At 31.6% G+C, this 16043-nt stretch overlaps 3 protein-coding genes across 3 annotated transcripts, besides 1 other annotated feature; 2 read left to right on the top strand and 1 right to left on the bottom strand.

The window, feature by feature from the left end:
- Nucleotides 1–332: 332 nt before the first annotated feature.
- Nucleotides 333–969, bottom strand: TVAGG3_0598030 (translation initiation factor protein; the record flags this gene model as incomplete). The annotated part of the gene is made up of 1 exon (XM_001323490.1): nucleotides 383–952. One exon carries the CDS (start codon nucleotides 950–952, stop codon nucleotides 383–385), a length of 570 nt encoding a protein of 189 aa, XP_001323525.1.
- Nucleotides 970–994: 25 nt separating this feature from the next.
- TVAGG3_0598020 (pre-mRNA branch point binding) lies at nucleotides 995–1982 on the top strand (the record flags this gene model as incomplete). The annotated part of the gene is made up of 1 exon (XM_001323489.1): nucleotides 1001–1954. The coding sequence occupies one exon, from the start codon at nucleotides 1001–1003 to the stop codon at nucleotides 1952–1954; it is 954 nt and encodes a 317-aa protein (XP_001323524.1).
- Nucleotides 1983–2250: 268 nt separating this feature from the next.
- TVAGG3_0598010 (uncharacterized protein) lies at nucleotides 2251–10545 on the top strand (the record flags this gene model as incomplete). The annotated part of the gene is made up of 1 exon (XM_001323488.1): nucleotides 2251–10545. One exon carries the CDS (start codon nucleotides 2251–2253, stop codon nucleotides 10543–10545), a length of 8295 nt encoding a protein of 2764 aa, XP_001323523.1.
- A 2334-nt stretch (nucleotides 10546–12879) lies between these two features.
- Nucleotides 12880–13306: a mobile genetic element.
- The last annotated feature ends 2737 nt before the right edge of the window (nucleotides 13307–16043 follow it).

Here is a 16043-nt window from a genome sequence, read left to right as displayed (position 1 = left end):
CTTTTTTAAAAAATTTTCCAGATATCGGCGTGAAGTGAGGAAAATACAAAATTAACTAGGCTTGTTTTTATAGGAAGATATATAATGGTCTTGATTCATTTTTGGTTCAGTTCGATCAAACTAATGAAATAATCAAATGTTCCATTAATATTCATTAGTTTTCTTGGGAATATTTTCTTTCACATGGCGCAAATACTAATGAAAAAGAAGTTGTAAGTGGCAGCCAAACTTCTTATTTCCCATAACGGATATATCAATTCCAATCTCAGTAAAAAAAGGGAATTCATAATTCAGGAATAAGCTTATTTCAAGTCCTGAATTTGCTACGCATATAACAAAGTTATTTTGATTTTTAAATTAAACAAAAATATTTTAACAACAATTACTTACTACTAGTATGCTGCTCAACGGCACCTTCCGCCTCTATGATATACATTATTGGTTTTGAGTTACCAATCCTTTGGTGGGCAAGATATTCTATTCTACTCTTAAATGGAAGATTCAAACATTTAGCAAGTTGATTAGCTATTGCTAAACGAATTGTGGGATCACTAGAAGTCTTATTCCAAACAAGAATACGCTCATTATCATTTCGAACTGATACAACAGCTCCAATAACATCTTCATTAATACTTTCTGATATAAAATCTAGAAGTAATTTCTTCCATTCTTGAGAAGCGTGATTTCTTAAAAGCTTAATGAAAAATGTTCCACCATTTTCGTTTTCTTTATCTTCACGAACAGCTCTATGGTCACCTCTAAAGAAGTGAAGAGCTGTATTTGGTTTCAGTCTCGATGGAGGAATTGTATGTGAATAGACTGCCCGAAAATCTTCAACTGTGTTAACTTTAGCAATTTTTTGAATGCACTGTAAGTAATCTTTCGCTGCTCTTTCTGCTTTGTTTGTAGCATAAAGATAAAATGTCCATGGGCTTGCAAGAGGATGACTCATTATTTTGTGCAGTGAAATTCGTCACTTTTTTTGTTTCAAGATTTTTAGATGGCTGAAAAAACTCATTCAAAATGGAGTCTTATCGGTAACTCAACAAACATTCCAAATTACCCAACAGTTTTACCACCAGGGATGGACTCAGTTACATTACAATCCGTTTTATTAAGAGCACAATTTGAGGAAATTCAATTTAAACTGGCTCATTTAAAGACAGAAGCACCAAGAGTTATTCAATTCGATGAAGTTCTATCTAAAAAGAATACATTAGTTTATGATCAAAATGGATATCGAAAAGATCCAACACAAGTTCGAGCTAGAGATTCTTTGTTTCAAGAAAGGAAAGAAGTTATTCATGCAATAGATTCAATTTACCCATTATTTAGAGTTCCAGGTTCAATTCGCATTTCATATAAAAAATGTACAAGGAAATTTTACTTGCCTACACCAAATTGTATTGGCCTCATATTAGGTCCGCGTGGAGAATCACTTAAAGAGTTAGAAAGTAGATACAAAGTTAAAATCTCAATTCGTGGTCAAGGAAGTACCCCTGATTCGCGAACAACAGGAGAAGTTTGCATTCCCAGATCACCTGATGAACCTTTACATGCATTAATTGAAGCTGATACTGATAGTGCCATTGATAACTGCATTTCAGAGCTCGAAATGATCATTATGCCAAAGCCAGACCAAGAAAATGAGCTGAAGAAGAAACAGCTCTATCAATTGGCAGTCTACAATGGTGTTGTTTCTGCTGATAGTGCTTTTGAAAAGAAAGAAGAAAACGAAAACCCTCCTTGGTACGATCCAGCTCTTAACTTAGATAATAGCGAAGTTAGAAATGCTGTTGATAACTTTGTAAATGATTTAGAAACAAAGGAAGATGAAACAATTGAACTAGAAAAACAGAAGAAATTAGAGAAATACAAACCATTCATGATCAATCTTCGTGAATGCGATATATCTATGATTCTTCCTGAGAGAGCACCTCCAGGTTTCGAATAAAATTTTTGTATGTTTGTATAGTATTATTTGTTGAATAATTTAGTTTCCAATCCAAAGAACAAGACCAAAATACGCAAAGGACAAATTATTATGCACAAATGACCTATATCAAAGGAGAATCATTTCAAATTTTACAATTTGGGTTGAAATTTCTGAAAAAAATCTGGCACGTGCAAATTATACCACTTACACTACTGCTTTTGATAGTAAATGGAACTTATGAAAAACAGTTTCCGTTATTAAAAAAATCAATTGAAAAAAATTTTCTTCGATAAATTTTGAAGAAATTTGATGCAATGGATAAATCTGCATTAAAAGCAGATTACATGCAGCAACTATTCAAAGAGATGACCAAGTGTGGCATCTTCAATCAAATGCAATCAGTTTTTTTAAATAATGTAACACAAGAAATCGCAAATTCGAATATTCCTGAAATGAAAACATATATTGAGGCACCAAATGATAAAGCAAACGAATTAGCATCACAAGTTGTTCTTCAATTCCTTGAAAGAAATGAATTATCAAATACTTCACAAGCAGCAAATTCAGAATCTAACGGATTTCTACAGAAAAGACAAAGCGATTACAATGTATGCAAAGAGCTTGGACTTCAAGGAACCAATAACCTACTGAGTGAGCTTGTTAAAGCGCATGAAGATGACTTTAACGAACCTTCAACTATGGTTTCTGATGCAGTTTCTACAATTGTATCACAAATTCTTGATAGCATGGATGAGTCCATTCAGACTTCATTACCAGATGAAGAATTTGAAGATATTTACAGAATTCAACAAGAGCAAGCAAGAGCTAGAAACGTTGTTCTTGAAGAAAACAAACCAGAAGACGAAGATTACGACGACGGATATGAAGAAGAGGATTATTATTACGAAGAAGATTATGAAAGTAAACAATATGCTGATGCTGGCGAAACATTCAGATCAGCACTTAATAAAAAGCACGGTAATGGTGATGGTAACTCTTATTATGACGCAGATTACGATTATGATAAAGATATTCAAGATCGGCCACTTGTTTCATATCATTTCGTTAGTTCAAAGACTCCATCAGCTGCAAGTACGAATTCAGTTGATCCTTCGCCGCTTTCACCAAACCAAAATCCTCAAAATACAAATCCAACAGGAATTACTGTACAAAGCGAATCTATTTCCTCAGGACCAATCAATGGGTCTCTTCCACAATCCGTAAAAGAACTCAATTCCGATTCTTCAAACTTTACATCGATCGTCGGATCTCATACAACAACAAACGAAGGCTCAAAGTCAAATCAAGAATTCACACCTTATACATACGAAACAATTACAGTCGATACTACTCCTTATACTTACGAAACTGTTACTGTTGACTCATATTCAGAAGCAGATCCACGAGTTTCCAATCGTCTCAACAGCAAACAGTTCACAACAGAGTACAACTACAACACGCAACCAGATTTATCGAATTACAGACAAGTCGCTTCATCAGAAGTCGAAGAAAACATGTTAAACGGCTCTTTGACAGGTTCCGAGTCAAGTTTATCCGAAAATGGTCGTTCCAAATCTAGATCTATTCAAAGAGGTCATGAATACGCAGGTACACGTGATGGAATTCCTCAGAAGCGTAGATTGGATGGACCACTAGCATATCTTGACAAAAGAACAGGAAGAAAGTCATCATTTGCTCCAGGAGCTGAAGGCGGAGAATCATTTAGTTCAAGTAATTTCTCACCTTCATCTGGTACAACATCTGAAGAAAACGAAACAGATACAACAAACGATAAAAGCAAGACTAAGACAAGTGAAGAAGGATTCTCTATTCCAACATCAGGAAACAAATGGATATCTCCATCTAAATCTAATACAAATACAAATTCTAATTCCATGTCAAGATTCAATAAAAATAATGATTCTGAGTCATCTTCACTTGAATCTATTGATGAAAACAATGGAAAGAACAAGAAACAGAGATTACCACCTGTAAGGATAAACAATGTTAGAACAAGTGATATGAGTTCTATTAATACTTCTTCAACTTCTGAATCAAATAACAGTGAATACACTGATTTCACTGATGAAAATGGAAATATTGTACATAGAAAAGTACCAAAGTCAAGGAACAATAGACATAGAGGTGGAAGCAGTGATGAAGAATATGAATATACTGATGAAACAGATGCAGATGGAAATATTATCCGTAAAAAAGTTCAGAAATCTCCAAATTCAAGAAGATCTCGTTCAAGAAACAACAGAAATGGTGATAGTAGTGATGATGATTATGTGTATACCGATGAAACAGACGCAGATGGTAACATTATCCATAAGAAAGTTCCTAAATCATCAAATTCAAGAAGATTTAAATCAAGAAACAACAGAAATGATAATAGTAGTGATGAAGATTATGAGTACACCGATGAAACAGACGCAGATGGAAATATTATCCATAGAAAAGTTCCTAAATCATCAAATGCGAAAAGATCTCGTTCAAGAAACAACAGAAGTGACAGTAGTGATGAAGGTTATGAATATACTGCTGAAACAGATGAAAATGGTAACATTGTCCATAGGAAAGTTCCTAAATCTTCAAATGCAAAAAGATCTAAGTCAAGATATCAAAGGAATGGAGATAATGATAGCGATGATTATGAATATGATGATAACGATGCAGATGAAGATGGAAAACCAACTCACAGAAGCAGATCTGCTCCATCAAATTCAAGAACAAATACAAAAGGAAAGAAATCGAAGGGAAGAAGCAAATTTGGTGATGATCCATCGATTGATGATGACTTTTCACAATCAACAACTTCCAAATCCTATGAAAGCGAAAATGATATTTCAAATACAAGAAATACAAAGAAATCAAAGAGTGCAAAGTCAAGTGGAGCAGTTAACAGATATGGCTCACCAATAAAACATCCAGATAATGAACCAACTCTTGACGATGACGATTTTTCGCCTTCAGGAACAACAAGTGACTACGAAACAACAAATACGGGAGAAGGATCAAGATCATATTCGACAGGAAATGGTCCTAAGACTCCACAAGAAAGGTTTGCCAGAAGAGAAAATTCAAATAGTTCCGAATTTACAAGCCAAACAACATCTACTACACAATCAGGCTCAACAAACTCCAAAGAAGCAGAATCTAGTTCATTTGGAGTTATTCCTGAGCCAAGAATGGTTAATTACAACAAAGATAAATCTTCATTAGCCAAAATCAAGACAGTTAGCCCTGGATCTAACAAATATGGCAATGAACTTAACTCATCAGACTTCGATAACACTGCTTCAACAACAACAAACACTTCTTCATCAACAAATTCAAGTCAAAACAACCAAAACAACATGAACAACACACGAAAGAACAAATACAAGAATCAGCAACAACTCTCGAGTGATGAAGAACTTTCTTCTCTTCCTTCTACATCAACAAATTCAGCAAATAATTCTCCAAACAAGAAACAGAACAAATATGCTGCTAAAGATAGCACATATGACTCATCTATGACATATGAATACGAAACAGTTGATGCTTACACATACGAAACTGTTGATTCTTCAAATCTTTCTTCAGAACATGAAAAGGGAACTTCCCCACCACAAAAAGTGACATCTACTAAGAAATCATCGAAACCATCGAAATTCCAAAACAAGCAGATGATGTCATCTGACTTAATGAGCAACATGACTGATGATTCATCATTGATGAGTACAGAATCTGTTAACAACGAAAACATTGCTGCAATGCCATCAAGATACAGAAATAACAAAACTCCAAGTACATCCCCACAGACAACGAAGCAAACAAACACAAACACGAATGTTGCTTCAGGATCTACATTTGATGACCAATCTTATAATACCTCCAATTCTTCGAACTCTCCAAACGTGAAGAATTTGAAATCACCACGAAGAATTGATTCAAGAGAACTCGATGGAACTGTTTCAACATCAGACTTCTCTCCTTCATCAGGATCATCATCTGCCTACGCTACTTATTCAACAATGGATTCATCATCTCCAAAGAATTCTCCAAAGACAAATAAAGAGAAATCTCCAAAGACAAATAAAGAGAAATCTCCTTCTCCTAAGAAATTTGTCAACAATAATTATATGGATGATGTTTCTATGGATACAATACCATCAACGTATGATAGTGAATCCAGTGTTGATCCAAGACTTCCTTCGAGATTATCAAAAGGAACTGTTTCTAAGACATCAACTTATGATTCATCAACCCAAGAAAACCAAATTGAAGAAGAACAAAAACCAACAAAAACAAGAAATGCAATCAACAACGGAAAACTTGTTCCTGTTGAATTATCAACAGAAGACTTTTCTTCAACAACAACAAATACAAATACATCAACTACTTCTTCATCTAATTCTAATTCTCCAATTTCAAAACATTTCACAAAAACAAATGTTAATAATTCATATACAAGTGATATTTCAAGTGAAATTAGTTTGGATAAGACAAATAAACCATTACACAAAGCAATAATTAGTAATTTAGATGAAGATGATGATGAAACAGAAAGTAATTCAAGTCAATTCCCTGTAATTGATGAGCCGCAATTAGATAAATTAAGAAAGAGACAAAATAATGGAACTGTTTCTCACACATATACAACAGTTACTGCTGATGATTATTCTTACACTTATGTTACAGATGACGGAAAACTTCAAACTCCTGATTTCTCAAACACATCATCAATTTCTTATTCTTATGAAAGTGATTCAACAAATTATAAACAAAAGAAATCATCAGTTTCTAATTCTTATGAAAGTGAAAATCCAAGAAATTATAATCAAAAGAAATCATTAATTTCTAAATCTTTTGAAAGTGAAGAACCAAGAAAGACAAAGAATAGAAGAAACAATGATGACAATAAAATAATGACTTCATTAAGTGAAATGACTTCTTTGACAACAAATACAACAACATCAGAAAATAATTCTCCAAAGAAATCATTTACAAACAAACAAATGAAACAATTAGATTCTGTTTCAATGGATGAAATTTCAACAACTGAATCATCAGAAAATAGATTTAATAATCAAAAATCTGATGATTCAACAAGTGATGATGAAAGCATTGATGAAATAATTAAACACATTCCATCCAGATACACAAGAACCAGCAGCCAAACAACAGATTCCAAATCAAATCCTGTTAGTTCAAGATTCACACAACAATTATCAGAAACAGAAAGTGAAAGTGACATTGACAAATCAATTGATGAATCAGACAAACTTCCTTCAAGATTTAGAACATCATCACAACAAAAGAAACCACAAAAACAATTCACAGAAACTTCTGATTTCGATTCAAGTTCAACAACAACAACAGAAACAAATAATAATTATCAACCAACAAGAAAAGATTTCACAAAAAGAAATGTTTCATTATCAACAAATTCAACAACTGATTCATATACAACAAATGATTCTTATAATAATACAAAGAGTCAAACAAAGACATTGATTGATGCAATTGGTCCAATTGTTACTAAAACAATCTCAACTGAATCAACAAATACAAATTATACAACTTATTCAACAATTGCAAATGAACCTCAACAACCAAAATCAACAAATAGATTTGCTGTTAACAGCAAATCTACATATGACAATCCAACAGAAATAAGTACAAACAACAGATTTAAATTACCTCCTGTTAAAAATTTGACTTCTATTTCATCTGAAATTTCTACAACAACTTCAACAACAAATTCAAATTCAAACAGACCTGTTCAAAATAAATTTATACAAAGACAACAAGAAACAGAATCAAATTATACATATACTACAACAGAAGATAATTTACCAGTTGTTGAACAAAAGAGAAAACCAATTATTTCTAATCAAAAACAAATTTTGACTGATTTAAGTGATTCAGAAAATGAAGAATCAACAACAACAAATTCATATAATTCTATGGAAATCGAACCACCTAAATTTGTTGATAAAAAGTTTGCTTATCAGAACAGAAATATCAATGACAAAGAAGAGAAATTCATGAGTGAAATTGATACAGAACCAATGACAACAGATTCTTCAATTGATTTACCAAATCCAGATCCAAGAAGATTTGCTCAAAAACAAAATAATTCATTCTCTGATTCAACATTTACAAATGAATCACAAGACATCAACTACAACAAACCAGTTAATGTCAATAAACAAAAACAAACAAAACCAATTAATAATAATATTTATAATAGTTCTTCGACCAAAGATAAAAGTGACACAACCACTTCAACTTCTGTATCTAGTTCAATTTCTAATGTTGTTGAAAAAGATAAGAAAGATCCATTGAAATATACAAATGCTTTAACAAAAGTAAGCACAGATATATCAACAACTTCAACATCAACAAGTTCATCTCCAATTAGAAATAATTTGCCAAATAGATTTGCTGCTAAAAATGATGATTCTGAATCAACATTTTCTGAAACAAATCCACCAATTGAAATTTCTGTAAAAGAAGAAAAACAAATGAACAAAAAACCTAAATCAAACAGATTACCATTGCCGCCAAAAGAAGAAGAGATTTCTTCTGTTACAAGTTATTCTTCTACTAATAATTCTTCAACTGTTGAACAAAAAGAAAAACCGAGATTTGTTTCAAACAGACAAATCGGAAATCAAATTTCAACTTTGGATGAAGAAATTTCAACTTTCGAATCAAATTCATCAACAATTGATAGAATTCCAATCAACAAGAGATTCATTGCTAAACAACAAAATGAATCTTCATCAATGACAACGGAATCAACATCAATTGCCGCTGATATAAACAAAGCACCAATAAATAACAGATTTTTCTCAAAATCAGATTCAGAAAATTCAGAGAGTTCTGAAATTTCTGAGAAAATACAAAATTCAAAGAAGAATTCTGTATCTGACGGATCATCATTAGTTTCATTAGTTTCAAAGCCAAATAACATGAAACAAGTCACAAACCTTGAAACTAATTTCACAACATCAACAACATCATCAATTGGAATCAATCAAAAAGAAGCAGAAAACAAGTTTGCAAAGAAAGAAGAAGAAACAGATTCATTCACTTATATGACTGTTTCTACTGATTATTCACAAGAGAAACAATCTCTTCCTCCTCCACCGAAATCTCTTAGACAAAAACAAAAGAAACAAGATAATTCTTTCACTTCTACTTATTCATCAACATCAACAACAGAAGTTTCTGATGAATTTGAACCACAAAAAGAAAAGAAACCGATGGAAAGAAAAGTTTTCAATGGAGAAATTTTGGATTCTTCAGCAATTGAAATTTCTCAAACTTCTTCTACTTCGAATTCCTTCGAATTCGTTCCAAAGCAAAACTCAAACTTCCAGAAGAGACAAGAGCAATCAAATACAAATACAACTACAAACATTGATGAAACAATTGAAACACAAAAACAAATTAAACAAAAAGTGACAAAACCAGAAGAATTCAAACAAAAAGTGACAAAACTAGAAGAAATTAAACAAAAGAAGTCACTTCCTCCACCACCAAAGAACATTGATACAACTAGTAGTTCTAATAATATGAATATGATTGGAACAAATGATTTAGAATCAATTGAAACAACAACAAATGTTTCTAAACCGAAATCTTCTTTACTGTCCGCTTTCCAGAAGAAAGTTCAAAGCGAAACAGAGACAGAAACAGAAACAACCGAATCCACAAAAGAAGAAATCCCAATACAACCAAAGCCAGAACCAAAACCAATAAGAGCTGCTCTTCAATTAAATGGAGATGTAAAAATTTTGGCTTCTGATTCTTCTTCATCTCAAAAATCTCCCAAACGTAAACAACCTGAAACAAAGGTAACAACAGCCAAATTGCCACCAATTCCACAAGCATTCCAAGCCCCAGTTCGAAGAGAGAAACCTGTAATCAAAGGCGCCCACGTTTTTGTTTCTGAAAGTGACCAAGAATCGAATTCAAACACTTTCACAAACGATCCTGCACAAATACCAAACCAAAACACAGAGAAATACATCAAACGTCCAACAACTACATCTACTACAACAAATATTGATTCTACAGGTCCAAAGAAAGTTAAAAAGAATTTGATTGATGCAATAGAAGGTGGAAAATTAATAAATGGAGATGAAGAAGGAATGTTTTCAACTATATCAGCAGATACATCGACGACTAACACGACACAAACAATAGATGATAATCCAAAGCCACAAACGTTTGTTTTGCCAGATCCAGATAAAGAAAGGAAACAAAACAGACAGAGAAGAATGAGAAGAAGTGCTGAGAGTACAATGGATTCTTCTTCAAGTGAACATCGCATAAGAAGAAGAGAAAGACCTCAAGCACAAAAAGAACTTCCTAAAGTTCCTGAAGAGATCAAAAAAGAAGATGATGAAGAAAAACATGAACAAATTCAACAGAGAAATATCAGGAGAAGAAGAAATCCAGGTCCAACAGGTTTGGATTCGAATTTCTCTACACAACAATCAACAACAAGTACTAACACATTCACTGGATTAGGAAAGGATGGAATTATTAGACCATCAAACAGATTTAAGTTACAATGGAATCCAGACGAGGATTCAAACATCGATTAATTTTATTTTTATATTGTATTATTTTTTTAAAATATTATTATCTTATATTAATATCTTTTTTTTTAACTTGAAATCATATTCTTCACATCTGTTCTCAAAATTTGAGGTAATTGAAATGTTTACACGCGAAGAATATGATTTCAAGTTTAAATCAAAACTCATATTTTAAAATTTTGTTTGAATTGCAGATGAAAGCGTATACAATCTGGAATATCTTAAATATGACACTTGTATTCACAACTTATTGACTCGTATTGGAGCTAATAATAGAAATTTAATTTGAGAAATGAGCATTATTCTTTTTGTACACTTTCTTTCCCTTCATTATGAGAAAAATATTATTCTTTGTCTATTTTGTTTTTAAATTTAGATATTTTATCTTTTAATGAAATTCTCATTTAAAAGACTTCATTATACTTAATAAGTCATTTTTAATCTAGTGAGCAAATAATAATAAAACATTATAAAACCATATATTTTATTCAAATATTAAATCTCCTGAAAATGACTGAATGTCACTGCTTGACTCACAATTTGTTTTGATGATAGAAACATCGGGATCCTCATACTCAAAGCATTTCAATCTAAATATCTTAATGTAAAAAGCAGAACCAACAACAAGAATAATGACTCCTATGAGTCTAACATAACTAAATTTATCCCAACTTTCGTCAAAATTATCCACATTCAACAATTTTCCTTTTGTTGAATAATGAATAATTAAATCAATTGTCCATCGTATTGTTGAAATCACAACTATATCTAAAACTAAATATTTTGTACCACTATAGGCTCCTTTTATACCAAGAATTGTAATATTAACGATACAAAAAAGAAATGTGAGAATTGTGAATATTATAATTAAGGGGATCGAATGAATCATCATGTTGAATGATCGACATAAATTTTCCTTAGCAATGAAATGTGTTGTTAAATTTTCTGGAAGGAAATTAATAATGGGGTATATTATGAAAAGCACAATTAAAAAGTCATATATACCTTCCACTCCGCATAGCCAAACAGGAGTGATATCGTTTCCTTTTAGTAATTGTTCTTCCCTAATAGATTTGAAGGCAAATAACGCTTGAGATATGATTTGTATGCCAATTATGATCCAAATATCTTTGCCGATATCCTTTTTTGAAATAGTAAAACCGATTGCAATTCCAGATACGATAAGTCCTATATACATAAGAACCATAGAAAATATTACGTATTTATAAAGTTTCTTCTTCATATAGAATGTCTCAAATATAATTGCAAATAAGAGAACAAAAATTCGCGTAATAATAAATGTTAAATCCCTATTTTGCATATTTGAACAAGAATGCAAAAATGAACATATAACATCGATTAGTGCAGGTATAAATGCATGAAAATATTGAATTATAGGTATTTTTGAGAATTTCAGATCTGGATCTTTTGCTTTATTGCTTTTGATTAAATATATTATGCAACTTAATGACATCCCAATAGACATAAATAGTATAACGAACCAGGAATCTTGAAAATTACTGCATATCACATTTTTGATTGTAACTTTTTGATTTTTAATAAATCTTTGAGTATAATATGAAATTTGGGTGGATAAAATGAATCCGATCATGTAAAATGCCCTCCTTTTCTTTCCAAAATCTCCGGCAGTTGTATTTTCGGGCATTACGACGCTTTTTCAAAAAATATATTGTCAAAAATAAAGGTGATTTAAAATCACAAATTGTATCAACAACATCAATATTTCATTTTATTTATCAGCTCAAATTAACTGACGGTTTATATGAAAAAATTTCTCAGAAACTATAACTAAAATTAGATCTGATCGGTTTTGAATCCAAGTACGAAAACAAACTTATGTGAGTAATGAAATCATTGTTTCCTCATCCGAATTATTAATTTTCATTGTTAAATATGATTTCAGAGTCGCTGCAAAAAATGGCAAATAATCGTTTTTTAAACGTACATTTTCTTAGAGCGAGCCAACTACATGGATCTAACTCTTTTTTTCAACAATAGAGTTTTCCTGTGTTGCATAAAGAGGATAATTCCCTGCTTTCATCTTTATAGCTTGTAATCCAATATATTGAAATTTCGAAATTCTCGACAACAAAATCCGATTTTCGTATATAAAAGGCAAGTACTACAACATTTTACAATTTCAAACAGTAAAAATCGAAATCTCAAGAATACGAAAAGATATTATATTAAAAAGATTAGCATTATTGATTACATTAGTTTACTAGCTTCGATTGATTTGTACAATATATTCTGATATAAATTCTTGTATTATATTGGAATTGCTTGTACAATCAAACTTGGCTTATAAATTGCGAATTCAAACTTACTCAATTAGTTTACAAATGTAAAGCTTCTACCAAATATTTGTATTTGTAAACTAATTGAATAAATTTGGAGCACTTTTGTTCTCGATGAAATAATTTGAACTACAAACTTACTCAATTAGTTTACAAATGTAAAGCTTCTACCAAATATTTGTATTTGTAAACTAATTGAATAAATTTGGAGCACTTTTGTTCTCGATGAAATAATTTGAACTACAAACTTACTCAATTAGTTTACAAATGTAAAGCTTCTACCAAATATTTGTATTTGTAAACTAATTGAATAAATTTGGAGCACTTTTGTTCTCGATGAAATAATTTGAACTACAAACTTACTCAATTAGTTTACAAATGTAAAGCTTCTACCAAATATTTGTATTTGTAAACTAATTGAATAAATTTGGAGCACTTTTTTCTTCGATTCTTATCTCAGAAATCAAAATCAAGAACTGAGTATGTTCATGTTTGTGTAACATTATGACTTATGTAGGCACATGCTCAGATCTGAAAAAAGTCCCGAATTTTTTAATAATTTGAAAATAATATTCGAATTCAAGAAAGTAGTTTATAATTGCAAGATTCTGTTCATTTACCTTGCAATCATAAACATGTTTCTTGAAAATATTTCACTTTGTCACAAGAATGTGATCTTCGCAATTTGTTTCAATAAAGGAGTCTACGATCGCAATGCTATGCACTAGTCATTTTCAATTGTGAACTCGTTTCTTTAAAAGTTTTCAATTTGTCACAAGATTATTCTCAAATAAATTTATTTCAGGAAAGGGGTTTATATTTGCAAGGAAATGCTTCATTACGTTGCAATTGTAAACTCCTTTTCTAAATAGTTTCATTTGATTAAAATTTAATTATCACATTCTATGTAAAATTCTCAAAAAATATTTTTTTTCCTCATTTAAGCCATAAATATTCATACTTTACAAATACAGATTTTTTAAATTCTTTATTTTTCATATGAAAAATATAATTTTTTATTTTAAATTTAGAATTTTAAATTTTTTTTGACAATTTTTATTTAATTTTGTGTTTATTTTATTCAATTTTATATATATAATATTTTTATTAATGTTCATTTTTTAATTTTTCAATGCATACGATAATTTTTTATTCAATTTTTAAACGAATGTTTTGATGGGACGAGCTTCGTGATCATTTGCTCATCCCATCAAGACATCTCTATAAAAACCCTGGCTTTCAATGAGGCCAGAGCTCGCAACCCATCTCCTCAGAGCCAAGTTCCTCGAATGTCGTTCTCATTAGGCTTGATCCGAGAGGAACTTGGCTCTGAATGAAACTCACAAGCTCTGGTCTCAGCAAAGGCTAGGGCTTCACGAACAATCATCGGGGCCGGCTTCCTCAATGACCGCCCTGATTGTGGGCGGCCGGAGAGGAATCCAGCTCCGAGATAACACCACCATGAAGCCCTGGCCTTAGCAGAGATCAGAGCCCGCAAATTCAATCCTCAGGGCCGAGTTTGAGGGGGATCATCCTCATCACTGACGATCTCCTCTCCTCTCGGCCCTGAAAGACATAAAATTACAGACTTTGGCCTCTGCTAAGGCCAGGGCCTCGCTTACAGCCCTCAGGACCAGCTTTCTCAAATGCCGCCATGATCTAGGGTGGCAGGAGAAGAATCCGGTCCTGAGAAGCTTATCAAACGAAGGTATGGCCTCAGCAGGTACCAGAGTCTCGCTTACAGCCCTCAGGACCAGCTTTCTCAAATGCCGCCATGATCTATGGCGGCAGGAGAGTAATCCGGCCCTGGGAAGCTTACTAAACGAAACTCTGGTCTTATCGGAGGTCAGACCCTGCAAAATACTTCATTCTCATCAAATTGAGATACATTTTAACTCAGAAAGCCTAGAAGGAAGCCATTTCTCAAGGTTACGACTTCCTTCTTGGCTTTCTGGTACTGAGTAGAGTATTTGAAATTCTACCTTTAAGAAATCTGTATAAATATTGTCAAATACTAAAAGATAGAGCTTCAAATAATGCATTCTATGTAAGCGCACGATAATTCATAGTTTAGTGAGTATGTTTATGTGAAATTTTTATGAAATAAATAAACTTGTTATTTCAACTTATATTTTTGATTTTTAATCTGCTTTCATTTTCTTAAATTCGGATATAATTATTAACTTTTTGTGTAGTTCGAGTTGAGGTTTGAGTTTCATGAAGCAGTCTTGCTATTATTTCTCTAATTTGTTTTTATTAAATTTACAATTTTTTCTTTTCGGGAGAAAAAGCTTGAAAACGGTGTGTATGGCATTTGTCCATCCATCCGAATGATTTAGAGTACTAATGAAACCATTTTCAAAAACTTTACCATTGACTCACTCCATTGTGTACGTTTAAAAAACGATTATTTGCCATTTTTTGCAGCGACGACGATTATTTGCCAATTTTTGCATCGACTCCATATTTCAAACAAAATACCCTAATTTTTTTATTCTAATATTAGTTTGCCTAATTTAAGTGCCACTATATTCATGATTGAAAATTCACTTGTGTGATCATTTAATCGCTTTGTATTCCTTTTCTAGTATTTATTAAATCAAAATTGTTGCATGCTAAGTTCGGTCAACGATAGAAATTGAGTGGAAATTAATCGTCGAGGAAGTACGATTATGTAAAGTAAAAAATGTTGTGGGATTTTTAATATTATATATTATTTTATAATAAAATTTTTTTGAGTCATTTTAAGAAGCACATATAATTTTTTGAATTTAAAAATTAAAGTAGTGTCAAACGAATTTATCACTTAATTTAATACTCAGATTTCTTAAAATTAATGAAAAAAAGGTTTTCTGAGAACTTTTGAGAATGGTTTTCAAATTCCATTATTGAAAATATATAGGTATTGTATGAAATTCCAACTCTATATTTATTAAAATTCTAAATTTTTAATAAAATAACTTTTCAGAGGAATATGATTTTGAATGGTTGATTAATAAGTATAAAAATGTCTACGATTTTAAGGAGGGAATTGTTCCTTATGAGGTATACATCATAACTATATACCTCATAAGGAACAATTCCCTCTTGATAGCTGGGAAACTTTCTCTGAATAACTTATCATTTGGAGAAAGTTTCCCAGCTATCTATTAGAAACTAAAGGCTGTGAGGCACTAATATATAATC

This window comes from Trichomonas vaginalis, chromosome II, assembly GCF_026262505.1.
Source record: "Trichomonas vaginalis G3 chromosome II, whole genome shotgun sequence".
Taxonomy (NCBI): domain Eukaryota; phylum Parabasalia; order Trichomonadida; family Trichomonadidae; genus Trichomonas; species Trichomonas vaginalis.
Note: the sequence above shows the minus strand (reverse complement) of the source record. Positions and strands in the feature narration are given on the sequence as shown.